This window comes from Harmonia axyridis, chromosome 2 (assembly GCF_914767665.1).
Source record: "Harmonia axyridis chromosome 2, icHarAxyr1.1, whole genome shotgun sequence".
NCBI classification, from domain to species: domain Eukaryota; kingdom Metazoa; phylum Arthropoda; class Insecta; order Coleoptera; family Coccinellidae; genus Harmonia; species Harmonia axyridis.
In genome coordinates, this window is record NC_059502.1 from 49,013,984 (window position 1) to 49,028,636 (window position 14,653).

The following is a 14,653-nucleotide window of genomic DNA, read 5'->3' on the forward strand; positions in this document are numbered from 1 at the left end:
TTTGGTTTGGCAATTCCTCATGAATAGACTCATGCCTGAACAATGCTTGCAAATAGTGCAATTTTATTTCGAAAATAATGGTTCTGTGCGGAATACGTATCGCGTCCATTTTAGCGTCGATAAAATCCATCAGAGCAGTTGAAACGTCAACAAACAAAACTGCCGCATTTGGAGGGAAGCTAATCCTCAAGTGTATGTCGAAACACCGTTACATCCAGAAAAACTGACTGTTTGGTGCGCTTTACAGTCAATGGTGATCGGTATAGAGCGATGATTACTAACTTTTTCATTCCTGAATTGAACAACCATGAAGTCCAGAAGCTGTGGTTCCAACAAGACGGCGCAACATGTCACACAGCTCGTGCCACAATCGATTTATTGAAAGACATGTTTGGTGACCACCTAATTTCACGTTTTGGACCTGTGAATTGGCCTCCAAGTTCTTGTGATTTAACACCGCTAGACTACTTTCTGGGGGGCTATGTAAAGTCATTGGTCTATGCGGATAAGCCACAAACCCTTGACCATTTGGAAGACAGCATTCGCCGTGTTATTGCCGATATACGGCCACAAATGTTGGAAAAAATCATCGAAAATTGGACGTCCAGATTGGACTTCATCCGAGCCAGCCGTAGCGGTCATATGCCAGAAATCATATTTTAAATGTAATGCCACAAGATTATCTTGCGGATAAATAAAATTCATGTCAATCGAATAATCCATCGTTGTTTTATTGCAATTTAAAGTTCTATAGCTCTAAAAAAAAACACCCTTTACATTCCATGAAATTTTCCATGACCAATTCGAGGATATCCTACCAATTCGCACGTTTTCGGCTACAGGTCCTTGATTCTTCACATCACAAACTTGTCCCAACAGCTCAAATTTTACCGCCAGGGCCCCCGCAACCGCGCGTGCATCGCACGCGGGCGCCACTCTAAAAGGGCGCCAAAACCTCTTATAGACCGCATGAAGAACCGATGGACCAACGGTTTTCGAAAAAGATTCTTTCAAATTTTTCAACAATTTTTTTTTCAAAACTTCTTTCTTGCAATGTATACAAGTTTCCGAACGTCGCAATCGGCATGAAATAGCCAGATATTGGTTTACAAAAACGCATACTCGATGCTAATCCTAGGGCATTTTTTGCGCTATGTGCTGCACACAGCTTAAATTTAACTGAAAATGATGCTGCTAAGGTTTCAAATAAAACAGTGGACTCTTTTGATATTGTAAAAGATCTTTATATATATTTCTCTTCATCCACAAAGAGATTGGAATGTTATAAAGAAGCATGATCCTCAGTTACGTCTAAAACCCCTAAGGCCCAGTTTCACCAAACAGCACTTGATCCCAGATTGATTAAACTCCGCTTGTTACTAAAGCAGGCTTAACAGTGTTTTCTGTTTCACCATGCATCAACCCGTCCGAAGATGATCGCGATTAACCAAATCGCGATTAAATAGTCAAACCATTTGGCAACGTTGTGAACAAAAAGTTATATAGTGTTCTGTATCCTATAAGCAGTGATGACCACCATTGGCGCTAGGTGTCAGGTGTCATTCATTCATAATTCATAACATTTCAAATCATTTGTCATCTTGTAAACAAAAAACAAAGTTAATTTTTGTCGAAAATGTCGAGTGATGTGCTTCGAAATGTCGGAAACTTGCAGAAGTTAAAAAGAAATTATCCTATTTCACAAAACCACACATTCTGGAAAAAAAACTATATAAGTAATTTTATTAACTTATTTATTTTTATTAACAAGTTTAACTGCTTCTTAAATAATATTTCAATCAAACATATCAATAAATTATTCTTTGCAATAAATTTCATATAACACAAAAACAAAGTTTACGTGAATGGGAAATATTGAGCCTATACATATAGTCATATTTCGATAAAATTGACCCAAAAATTAGAAATTTCCGGAAAAATCATAGACAAGAGTTCCATACTGACATACATAGACAAGAGTTCCATACTGATAAATAATTATTAATCTCAACTTGAAAGGTTATAATCCTCCAAAAATGGCCGATTAGTGCTAAATCGCGATTGGTCGATTAAATGGCGCTTTGGAGTGTGGTGAAACGCTACATTACATTAATCGTGATCTAAGGCCTCACTTAAGAGCTAAGTCGAGATTAAAGCATTTGGTGAAACTGGGCCTAAGTGATACTAGATGGTCAAGTAGAATCGATGCTAAAGTTTCATTTTATTCAAATATGTGATAGCCTTTTAGAAATAGCAGAAAATGATACTTTCAACATAAAAACTAGACATAAAGAAAGTTCTCTTTTATTAAATATTCATTCTTTTAAATTTATTTGAAGTATCATAATTTCTTATGATGTTTCATTCCAGATTAATATTGTAAGCAACATGATGCAAAGTGTAGCGATTGACATTAAAGTGTGCCAAAACCATTTGAAGAATTTAGTTGATCATTTCAAAAATTATAGGGATGATAATGTTCTCGAGGAAAAACTTGCGGGAGCTGGAAAACTAGCGGCTGTTCTTGAGATAGTTCAAGATTTTTCTCCATTATATACTGTAAGACGAAAGTATAAACTAAAATTGTTCGATTATGAACAAACGGAAGATCCAAAAATCGCTTTTAAAATAAATTTCTTTTAGAAAATAATGGATCAAACACTAAGTTCCTTAAATAGTAGATAACGTTAACGTTTTTTGTTTTATTTGTGATATTCTTAAATTAAATGACAAATATCTATTGAAATGCTGTCATGCTCTTCAACAAAAGCTAACTGATGACAGGAAAAAAAGAGACTGAAATGAAAGAAAATGATTTATTCAACGAGATAAAAGCCCTAAGATTGTTTTCATTATCTGAAGCGAAAATCCTCTTGAAATTCTACAATATATTTTTGAAAATAATCTAACTTCTTCTCTACCGAATCTTAGTATTGCCTCAAGAATCCTTCTCACTTTACCTGTGTCCTGTGTCTGTTGCTTCTGGTGAGAGATCATTCACTGAATTAAAAATTTTTAAAAACTATTTGAAGTCTACCATGTCTCAAGAAAGATTTTCTGGATAGGCAATCTTAGATATAGAGCAAGAGATACTCGATAAAATTGATTGAATGATAATATAAAAGAATTTGCAGCAGCCAAATCTAAAAAAACATCCATTCAATTTCTGGATTGATCCTAATTAAATGTTTATGCCTTTATGAATAATTTATAGAAGAATACAGCTTAAGTTTTGAAACACATTTGAAATGTATTATGTTACAAATAACACCATAAAATTCTTAAGGCAATGAAGGTTGCTGATAGATTTTCAACCATTCTATACTAAATTCTCAACAAAACTTAAAAAAAAAAAATTCCGATTATACAGTAGTATTTTTCTCCACCTCCCCCTTCGAGGGGCGCCAAAATATGTTCCGCACGCGGGCGTTGATTTCCCTTGCGGGGGCCCTGTTTACCGCCCATTTTCACTATTACCGGCCAGGAGGGTGCTTCACGACAACACAACACATAGATTTTACTTATCAAATGTCATAAGATGAAAGCTTCGAAGGTGACAGCTTCCCATATAACGGGCTAAATCAAAACCTCTTTTTGATAAACTCTATAGAAAAAAATTTTCGATGCTATTATATAATATATTATATTAATATGAGTGAAACTGCTCTGAGAGAAATCCATCTCTTTTTATTGATAAATAAATATAGTTATTTGTTACCTGTCAACAGCGATAAAATGTCAAATTTTTTTCCCGTCACAGAAAATAGCAGGACTTGTTACGTAAAAAATATTTATTTGTCCAGATGTCCTTTAAATGATTTTTAAATCAAAATGCATTTTCGATAACATCAAATGAATACTTCCCTTAGTGAGCCTCTGATATTGTAAGGAAGTTGTTTTCCTCCTAAATTACAAATTAGTTGAGATATTGTTTCTTGACATATTATTGTATGAAGGTTTTTTCAGATGTAAAAGTTTCCAAACCGCAAAACGAGGTGAGATATGTCGGATTCCAGGATGCACGGTGTCACCAGCTGCACCAGGTACTCCTACTCCTGTAAGATTACCACAAGTACCACCTGAAACATTCAAGCAATTTTTGCTCTATGTATATACTGGAAAAGTGAGTACCTATCCGTGATGAAAAAACTAAATTTTTCAAGTGCTCGGTGTATCCAGCACCAGCTGGATAGGCATGATGACAAATTTTTAAAAACTATCTTATAATGTTAAGAAACTAATATCATTCACAAGGAATAACACCTTTCTGCAGGTAGTAGAGTTTCAGTAGGAAAAAATGACATTTAAGTTTTGACATTAAAATTATCTCCAAGAAGCTTGGAATTGTCATGACATCACTAGTGACGTCAAACTGTTGTAGTGGACCGTGCAGCCAAACGATTCGGTATGGAGAAAACTTAATCGTTAATTGAACTGAGAGAAACAGAAGAGCATAAATAGACCTCAAGGGCGGTCCTAGCCTTAAATATTGGGTGGGGTCACCCTTATGGGCTTCGAGTTTTTTATGGGACCAATTATGTAAATCGGTTTCAAGTCCTAATCTCTCAAAAATATTTATATTTATACATTTATATAAGGTGTACAACTTTGCTTCAGCCGTTTTGCCATAACTGGCTTTAGTGTTAAGTGGTAGTCGAAATAAATAGATCGTAAATGTCATATAATAGATAAGCTCAGATATTTGTAAACATAACGCCATCGAAATAATCGTCGATTTGTGTCTGCATCATAAAGCTATTCTCGATTAAACATGTCAGCTTACGAGCCAAATTCTTGTCATTTGCAGGAGGTTTTAATTTTCGGCTTTAATATGCGGCTGATGCTCAGCGAATGCTCTCAAATACCTATGGTGAAACCGCTATTAGTGAAAGAACGTGCCGAGAGCGATTTCAACGCTTCAAGAACGGTGATTTTGACGTCAAAGACCAATATGTCGATGGAAGAGAGAAGGTTTTCAAAGATGTAAAATTGGAGGCCTTACTTGATCAAGACTAGTGTCAAACGCAACAAGAATTGGTAGAATCAGCAACATTGAGTGACGCAACAAGCCATTTCAAAATGCCTGAAAGTCATGGAAATGATTCAGAAACAAGAAAATTTGGTCCCGTACGAGTTGAAACCGAGAGATGTTTAACGGCGTTTGTTTGCTGCTTGTAAGGCAAAAACGAAAGGGATTTCTGCGTCGCATTGTGACTGGAGACGAAAAATGGTTTTTTTACGATAATACCAAGCGTAGAAAATCATGAATATACCCCGACCATGCTTCCACGTCGACGGCCAAACCGAATATTTACGTTTCCAAGGTCATGCTCAGTATTTGGTGGGACCTGCTCGGCATAGTGTATTATGAGTTGTTAAAACCGACTGAAACAATCACAGGCGATCGTTATCGAATGCAATTAATGCGTTTGAGCCGAGCATTGAAAGACAAACGGTCGCAATACAACGAGCGACATGATGAAGTGATTTTACAGCATGACAATGCTCGACCCCATGTTGCGAAAGTGGTCAAGATAAACTTGGAACGTTGAAATGGGAAGTCCTACCCCACCTATCACTTGTTTCGATCAATGGCACACGGCCTGGCTGACCAGCATTTCCGGTTTTATGAAGACGTAAAAAATTGGATCGAATCGTGGATCGCTTCAAAAGATGACCAGTTTTTTCAACTCGGAATTCGTAGGCTGCCCAAAAGATGGGAGAAAGTAGTGGGCAGCGATGAACAATACTCAGAATGATGAATGTATAACTAGTCTTTCACAATAAAGCCTCGAATTTCGGAAAACAACGGCGGAAGCAAAGTTGTAAGTATGTGTATTATAATATATATTTATTTACTTATCAGGGTTTTAACCATTCAGGGGAAAATTAATATAAATATCGAATATTATATCGATTGTTTAATATGAAAAGAAAAGAATACAATTGGATACTACAACACAAAATCTAATTTGGTCTTTGAACCCTTTGAAAACCTTGTAATCACACCGTCCTCGTCAACATCAATGTCCCTGTGAATGTTCAAGAGGACTAAACCAAATCCGATGCAAATCTCGGAAAAACCAAATAGAAAAAATCACAGAAAAATTTGCCCAAACAACAAAAAAGGGTTATAAAATCATCAAACATTCAAACGAGCCGGTCGAGCCGAGTGCCAACAGTAACAGTTACAGCCGTAATTACTGCAATTTCAGTTTTGAAACACGAAACAAATTATGTCTATTCTTTTTCCTATTCAAATCTTGGAAAAAACGTCAGAAAAATTTGCGCTTTCTGGTCTACCAATAACAGCAACAACAAGAGTAATAAAACATAAAACATTCAAACGTTCTGACAGTAACAGTTTAATTTACATATGCGATTTCAGTTGCAACACGTTCTTTAGGGATGAGGATTGTAAACCTATTGCTACGAGCTATTCATTCATTTTTATGTTACCCTTATTTGTATTCTTATCTATTTTGAAGATGGGAACTCTTCAGATATCAATTCTTCGAAATAAATTGTTCATATTTATGCCGTCACACGTTTGTGTACCAATTAGATAATTTTTGTACACTTCGACGGAAAATATATGAATTTTGTAATTTAAAACTAATAGATAGTAGTATTTTTTTTTACTTTGAATGAAGGCATCGACTGCTGTGGTCATTAGCCTGAATATGAATATTGTTATTAATTCCCTGATCCCCCTGATCATGACCCCCCTGATCATGACCCCCCCCCATATATAACCTATGATAGATCGGCTGATAGAACCAGCCGTTGTTTACTTTTTTCTGACTGACGTCATTCGCTCTAATTGGTGTTCATCAACATATTATGGCGGACATCCGATTAATGCGTGTTTCGTATTTCATGACTCAAGTTTCATCAAATTATTACAATAATTTACTGATTTTCAATTACTGTCATCATGCCTGTTATCTCCCTTTGCACAATATTTATTTGTAATTAACAAAGATTTTTCCATATTCCGCCTCCTGGAATCATATTCAGAAATATATCTATTAACTCTGAATTCGGACCACCTGTATATTACTCTCTTGAAGTTCAAAAGTGATGACGAGGAAAATAGGAAATTTTTTTAATAATTAATATAATACATATCAATTTGTAGAACCTTATGTGGTCCAATAATTGAAAAGTTACTAAACCAATTCTGCTTTTCGCTAGATATTATTACAGGATAATGGAGTTTTCGAAATGTTGGCTCTAGCACAAGAACTGGGAGTTGAAGAATTAAGAAACGCTTGCGAAGATCATGTAACGTCCACCTTATCAGTACAATCAGCCTGTACATTTTTATCTTCTGCTATGGATATCCAAGAACGATCTCCTGGTAGGTTTTTCATTCTTAATTGATATAATAAAATAGTAGTAGTAATATTAGCACAAATAGAAATATAATAGAAGATAATTCTTTATACAGGGTAAGTCTTTGACATGTAGATATATTTTTACAGTAGATCCTTGAGGTCAAATAGAACCCTTTTTTTCTTTCCCATTTTTTCCGATTCGGATTAGATGGAAAGTTATATTTTAAATATTCATAATGAGCTATGCAACCCCTGGAAACCAGCACACTAAAGTTTTTCGAACCATAAGACATAATATTATACTGTTTTAACCTTGGATATGAGCTGAACATGAATACATATATTGAAAAAACAGAGATGCATTTTGCTAAAGTACCCATTTTTTTTAATTTCTTTTGGATTTTCATTTTTCAAAATGGTCAGATATTCTTTAATGAATGTCCAAATTACTTTTAAGAGTTGGATTCCTTGAATTTCTGGCATCTTTATGGAATGTAATGGTCATAATGAAGAGACTGGAAAATTTCAATGGAATTTTGTGTTGGGAAAAGATTCATCATATCAATGAAAAATTATATTCCAAAAATCATTTCCTTCGTTATATCCAACTTAACCGACAGGGCCACATCTAGGACGTGGCAAAGGTGGCACTTACCACGGGCGCAAATTCCGCAGGGGCGCCCAAAATCAAATATCAATAGTCGGTTTACATATATACAGGGTCTTTCACGAGGAACCTCACCCATATTTATACGGGAAACTACTGAACGTATTTTCATGAAATTCAGCACTTATAAGTATTTCACGATGCTGATCAAATCTAAAATATTTTCAAGGCATGAGCACCTTCGGTTTTTCCGGAAATGACGTCAACTTCCGTTTTTCAAATTAGAACACCATTTTTTTATTGCAGAAATAGATTCCTTAGAAAATTTCAAGTTATTTTGATGTAACATTTTTCAGTTTTGGTTGCAAAATTCTCTGAGCGGGAAAATTCGAAAAAAAAATCGAAAATAGAGCTCCGCTGAAACAAGAATAACTTCGAGGTTTTTGGATGGAAAATTTTCATTTTTGGGATTTTTCAAGATGTAAGATTGATGTATCCACTTTAAAAATCGAAATCGCGATTCACGATACAGGGGGTGAAAAAATCGCTTTCAAAGTTAGGGAAGACAAAATCGTGAAAAATCAATTTTTTCAAATTAGAACCCCATTTTTTTATGGCAGATATTGAATCGACGTTGAAAAATAATGTGAGTGTATGAATCACACCCTTGCCCTAAAATGGATATTTTCTGAGTTATTCACAAAAAACTGTTTTTCGTCTTGAATTTTCAGCTATTTCTTTTCCCTTCACGCCAAAAAGATGAAATTTTCAGGAACTGTTATTTGAACCATGTTGTAGATTTTTCACCCCTTCTTGAAACCGTCTTCAAGTTACTATTAGGAGAACCATGGCAAACTCTCGCAGTTATACCTAGAGAAGATGCTCAAAGTTTTGACCGTTAATATCTAGACATTCATTTATACGTCTCAGGAATGCTTCGTGCGTTGCTCTTCTTATTTCATCGGGAGGAAGAGATCTGCAAAAGTGTTTAAAAACCAAATTGAGTTTCAAAACTATGAATCTAAAGATCTAAACAAACCTGAACGCATTTCTGACTCGTTCTATGCAGTCCTCTTTATCAGTCAGGGGAGTTGAGTAGACAATATTTTTTATCCTACCCCAAACATAATAGTCTAAAGGAGTTAAATCAAGAGAACGTGGTGGCCAAAGATGTGGACCATTGTTCGCCAACCATCGATCTTCAAATAGCCTGTAGAGGATATTTGACACATTGAGTGAATTGTGTGGAGGCGCGCCATCTTGTTGATACCATAAGGCATTATGGTTCTGTAATAGCGGCTCAATTATTTGAGTCAATATGTCAGAATATCTATCTCCTAAGGGAGAACATTTTTTAAATAATGCAAACATGTGTAGTGTTCTATCTTACCAGTTAAAGTCCCATCATAAATGTGAACATCGAGAATTGCATTATTTTTGATGGCGCAAAAAACCTTGAAACTCCTGGTCTCTTGAAAGTTCCATTGTATGAAGTGGTGGTTGTTCTCTTCATCCCAATAATGACTGTTATGCCTATTGAAAAAAACATTCTTTGTGAATTTAGATTCATCTGTCCAAATTATACAGTCCAAAAAGTTTTCATTCTCTTGAAATCGAATCATCATAGCTTCGCAAAACTCTGTTCTCCTGACGAAATCAGTTTCCTTCAAATGCTGTACCCTATTGAATTTATATGGGTGCATTTTATGTTTTTTTAATAGTCTTCAAACACTCGATTGAGATAATCCCAGATCAATCTTGGCATCTTTGAGAGAATTTTGAGGATTCACACGAAAATATGCAAGAACTGTAATTTTGTTGTTCTCATCTTCTACTACACTTTTTCCTCTGTGTATAGTTTTCTTAACGAAAGATCCGACATTTCTCAAGTTTGTCATGGTTCTGTTAATGGTATCTCTCGTTGGTCTGGGTCGGTCAGGAAACCTCTCAATGTACAGTCGAATCGTTCTATCTACAACTTTATTACATTCTCCATGAAGTAGAATGAGATTTAAATAATCTTCATTGGTAAAATTAGGCATAGTGATCGATTTTATAACTTAATACGAATTATCACCAAATTAATAGTGAACACAAAATGCCACTGAATAAAGAGGAATTTGGCAGATGTAATTAATGATATCTATCATTAAAAAAAAAGAATGTAAAACATAGTAAGTTTTTGCATATGGTTCATAAGGAATTATTTATTTATCACTGGAGAGAAAACCGATGGCCGATTAGTTGAAATAAAGAGGTTTCCGATACAAATTCGAATCAAAATTCGCCATCTATTTAGGAACAACCTGTAACTTTTTTCTCTTGCATATTAGGGTAGTAAAATCTAAAACATGGTTTAAGTAACAGTTCCTGAAAATTTCATCTTTTTGGCGTGAAGGGAAAAGAAATAGCTGAAAATTCAAGACGAAAAACAGTTTTTTGTGAATAACTCAGAAAATATCCACTTTAGGGCAAGGGTGTGATGCATACACTCACATTATTTTTTAACGTAGATTCAATATATGCCATAAAAAAATGGGGTTCTAATTTGAAAAAATTGATTTTTCACGATTTTGTCATCCCTAACTTTGAAAGCGATTTTTTCACCCCCTGTATCATGAATCGCGATTTCGATTTTTAAAGTGGATACATCAATCTTACACCTTGAAAAATCCCAAAAATGAAAATTTTCCATCCAAAAACCTCGAAGTTATTCTTGTTTCAGCGGAGCTCTATTTTCGATTTTTTTTTCGAATTTTCCCGCTCAGAGAGAATTTTCCAACCAAAACTGAAAAATGTTACATCAAAATAACTAGAAATTTTCTAAGGAATCTATTTCTGCAATAAAAAAATGGTGTTCTAATTTGAAAAACGGAAGTTGACGTCTTTTCCGGAAAAACCGAAGGTGCTTATGCCTTGAAAATATTTTAGATTTTATCAGCATCGTGAAATACTTATAAGTGCTGAATTTCATGAAAATACGTTCAGTAGTTTCCCGTATAAATATGGGTGAGGTTCCTCGTGAAAGACCCTGTATACGCCTCGCAACGAGCGATGCCGAGGAATCTGGAAACATTTAAAAGATTGCTAGCCTTCCCTAGCATTTGCGTACTAAACCTAAAATAATTACAAGATCAACAAAACTTTAAGGTAAGAAATAAAATAAATTTAGCTATGTTCAAAGGTGCCGCATTCAGATCAAATATTACGGCCGACCTAAGTTACGGCCATAGTCAAGTCATATGTGCTTACCCCTATTATCACGAGTTTTTGCGCTTCATCAAGCTTGTCGGTATTTCTTCGACAAACGGTATCATTTATTTTTGTGTGAAGTGCGGCTTCTTTTTCTTTGATACAATTTTATAACGATCGGTTTTTTAGATCTTCAGGAGTTATCTCCTCATATGTATGTGAAAGTGAAATGTGTATTTCATGGTTTCAATAAAAATAAATAAATATATACAGGATACTTATGAATAGTTGCGAAAAAAATTAGAGGGTGATTCCTTGTCTAAAAATAGAGTGGATCTTTCATATAAACTTTTTTTTGAACCCCTTCCCCTTTTAGTTACAGCCCCCTAAAGATGGCGCCCGAAAAGTAGTTTTTAAATTTTTTCTTGAAAACCAAAAAATTCACAAAATTGAAATTAAGCTGACATTTGACATTTTATGCGGGTGGGAAGGTATTCAAAAAATTGTTGGAGGCGTTCCTCTATGATTCCAAGGGGTAGGAAATCCACCCTTCAAACTTGTTTCGCAATAACTTTTTCTTTATTCATATTTTACCTTCAGAAAATTAATTGTGGATAGACTGAATCTGAACAAATAAGTTCTCTTGTAATTTTTTGCTTGAATTCACGGTTTTCGAGAAAAAAAAAACGAAAATACGCCAGAGTTGTGGAGGTTGGAATTAGTTTCGATCTCAAATTATCCAATAGGCGGATATCAAAACAATATCTTCATTGAGAACTGGTACAAATATAAAATAAATGTAACAAAAAAAAACAATTATAAACTTTTCACAAATTAAAAACTACTTTTCGGGCACCATCTTTAGGTGGCTGTAACTAACTGAAAGATGTCGCTTGAGTAAAACACAAAGTGGTGCTTCCTATATGGGTATGAAGCTTCTTAATAGAATCCCTTCGGCTATTTAGGACTTGCCCACAGATAAGTTCAAGCAAAGAATTAAGAGTCTGCTGCTTCAATGTGCTTTTTATAGTATCGATGAGTTTTTATCTCGTTTTTTTATCGTATATTTGGATTTTAAGCAAATATTTTATATTTCTCCTTTAATGGAATTCTTGATAATTGCAAACAAATATGAATTGTAAGGCATGATATTAGTAAATAAATAAATAAAACTAACAGGGAGACTATAAAAAAAAAATTATATGAAACACCCCCTCCCTACCTTTTGACAAGGAATCACTTTCTGAATTTTTTCGCAATTTTCCATAACACCCTGTATAATATTGTGTATTATTTTAAAACTTTAACGAAAATATATGAATTAATTCTTTGTTATTACGAAAACGAAAAAAAATCATGATATCAACATACAGGGTGATTCAATATTCAAGAAAATAGAAAAGGTCTTAAATTTTCCTAGTCCGGACCTGGTTTTTTCGATTTCAGAATCATTGAAGGAAGCCGATAGTAAAATGTGACAAAACTTGAAATTATTCGGTGGATTTATTGAATAATAATAATAATAATAATAATAATTTATTAATCCTCTGAGACAAATAAATGTATAGGATAAGTCATACAGATAAAAAGAAAAATTATTCAACTAATCACTATTACATCATTGAGGTAATCATTTACAGTATAATAACATCTATTCACTAATAACTTTTTTACAATTTTCTTGAACTTACTAAAAACAAGAGATCTAATATTGTGAGGCAAATGGTTGTATAGTTTAACACATTGATAAATAGGAGATTTTTCTAACTTTGTTGTTCTGTGCTTGGGAACATACAATGTTCTCTCACTTCTGGTTCCGTAGTTATGAAAACTAGACAATTGTATGAATTTTCCCTCATTCTCCTTCACATATAATAGACATTTCAAAATGAAAATTGACGATAAGGTCATAATATTGTTTTCTATAAATATGGGTCTACACGACGAACGTGGAGGTATGCTGAATATCATACGTAAAATACGTTTTTGTATTATGAAAGCCCTTCCAACATCCGAAGAGTTTCCCCACAGTAGTATATTATACGACAGGTGGCTATAGACCATGCTATAATATATATTTATTAACGATTCTAAAGGAAGTAGGGTTTTCACCCTATTTATGGCAAAATAAGAACTGTTCAGTTTTTTGCATACAGAATCAATGTGTTATTGAACTAAAAAAAATTTCACTCATAAGGGAATGTTTATTGATCACCCTGTATGACCGTGCCAAGCCGAGATTTAGAATTTAAAAATGAATTGATTCTTTGTGGTTCCGAAAACGGAAAAAAATCATAATGTTCACGTACAGGGTGATCCAATATTCGCGAAAATAGGAAAAGTCTGAAATTTTCCTAGTCCGGATCTGATTTACTCGAATTCAGAAATATTGAAGGAAGGCGATAGGAAAGGGTGACCAAACTTCAAAATTTGAAATTATTCGGTCGATTAGTTAAAGATATATTGAACAGTGAAACTTCACTCATAAGATGAACATCACCCTGTATATCCCAAACGAAGGCACTCAGGCGATTGAAACCTCTTGATACGGGTCCTCCTTGATGACTTAAATTCATGGTATTCGTTTGTCGCATTCTTCCCGGGATACCCTGTATGATTCAAATTATGAACAAAAAAATACTATAAGAAAATATAATGAATGAAAAAAAAATTTTCGAAAATGGGGGGCGCTGTCTAATAATTGGCCACAGGCGCAATAGTACCCAGATACGGTTCTGAGTAGGCCAACAGGTTCTGTTAAAATATTGAACTATTTTTCTGAACATTCTATGGTACAGAAGATGGGCATTATTAAAAATCTTATGTTTCGGGCTTACGCTCTTTCTGATAATAACTTTCATAGGGTGAATGAGGTGAGGATCAGAAGATTGCTGAGGGATATTAACTATCCCTAGTTGGGTCAACAGGAAAATGAATAGCTATCGACACAGATTAAATAATAGAATTCCAATAACATCAAGAGAGGAGCCAATAACGAAAACTAATTATTACCTATGCATTCCCTTACGTTCGAGAGTTATCTGGAAATATTTGTAGGATTCTTCTGGATCAGATTCATGAAGTTACGTATGCTTTCCACTCAGTTCGAAACGTGATTAATTTTTTTCAAGAATTAAAGATTCGATGCCCAACTCATATAGATCTAACTTAGTATACAAAATTGAATGTGGAGAATGTGATAAATGTTATGTGGGAATAAGTTAACAATATTTAAAAAAATCATTTGAATCAGCACAAATATGATTGTAGGTTAACTAACAAGTATAAGGAGGAAAATTGTGTTGGCTGAACACCATTTTCAAACAGGCTTTTTCTTTGAATTCGATAGGGTGAATATCATAGATTTTGAGATGATTAACATTTTCTTGAACAACACGGTCAATTTGAGAACAGATACTCAAAACCTGAGTGCAATATATTCTAATGTGTTATGTTAAATTATGGCTGAGTATATGGGTTGTAAGTGTCCAGAATTCAATCAAAAAAAGATTCA

At 34.3% G+C, this 14,653-nt stretch overlaps 1 protein-coding gene across 4 annotated transcripts in view; it reads left to right on the forward strand.

Moving 5' to 3' along the window:
• LOC123671953 overlaps positions 1-14,653 on the forward strand; it is a 39,997-nt gene that overhangs the window by 5,041 nt on the left and 20,303 nt on the right. For all 4 annotated transcript variants that reach the window (XM_045605861.1, XM_045605863.1, XM_045605862.1 and 1 more), the window contains exons 3-4: positions 3,967-4,123; positions 7,198-7,363. In XM_045605861.1, the coding sequence (XP_045461817.1) occupies positions 3,967-4,123; positions 7,198-7,363 (323 nt within the window). The remainder of the gene's footprint in view (positions 1-3,966; positions 4,124-7,197; positions 7,364-14,653) is intronic.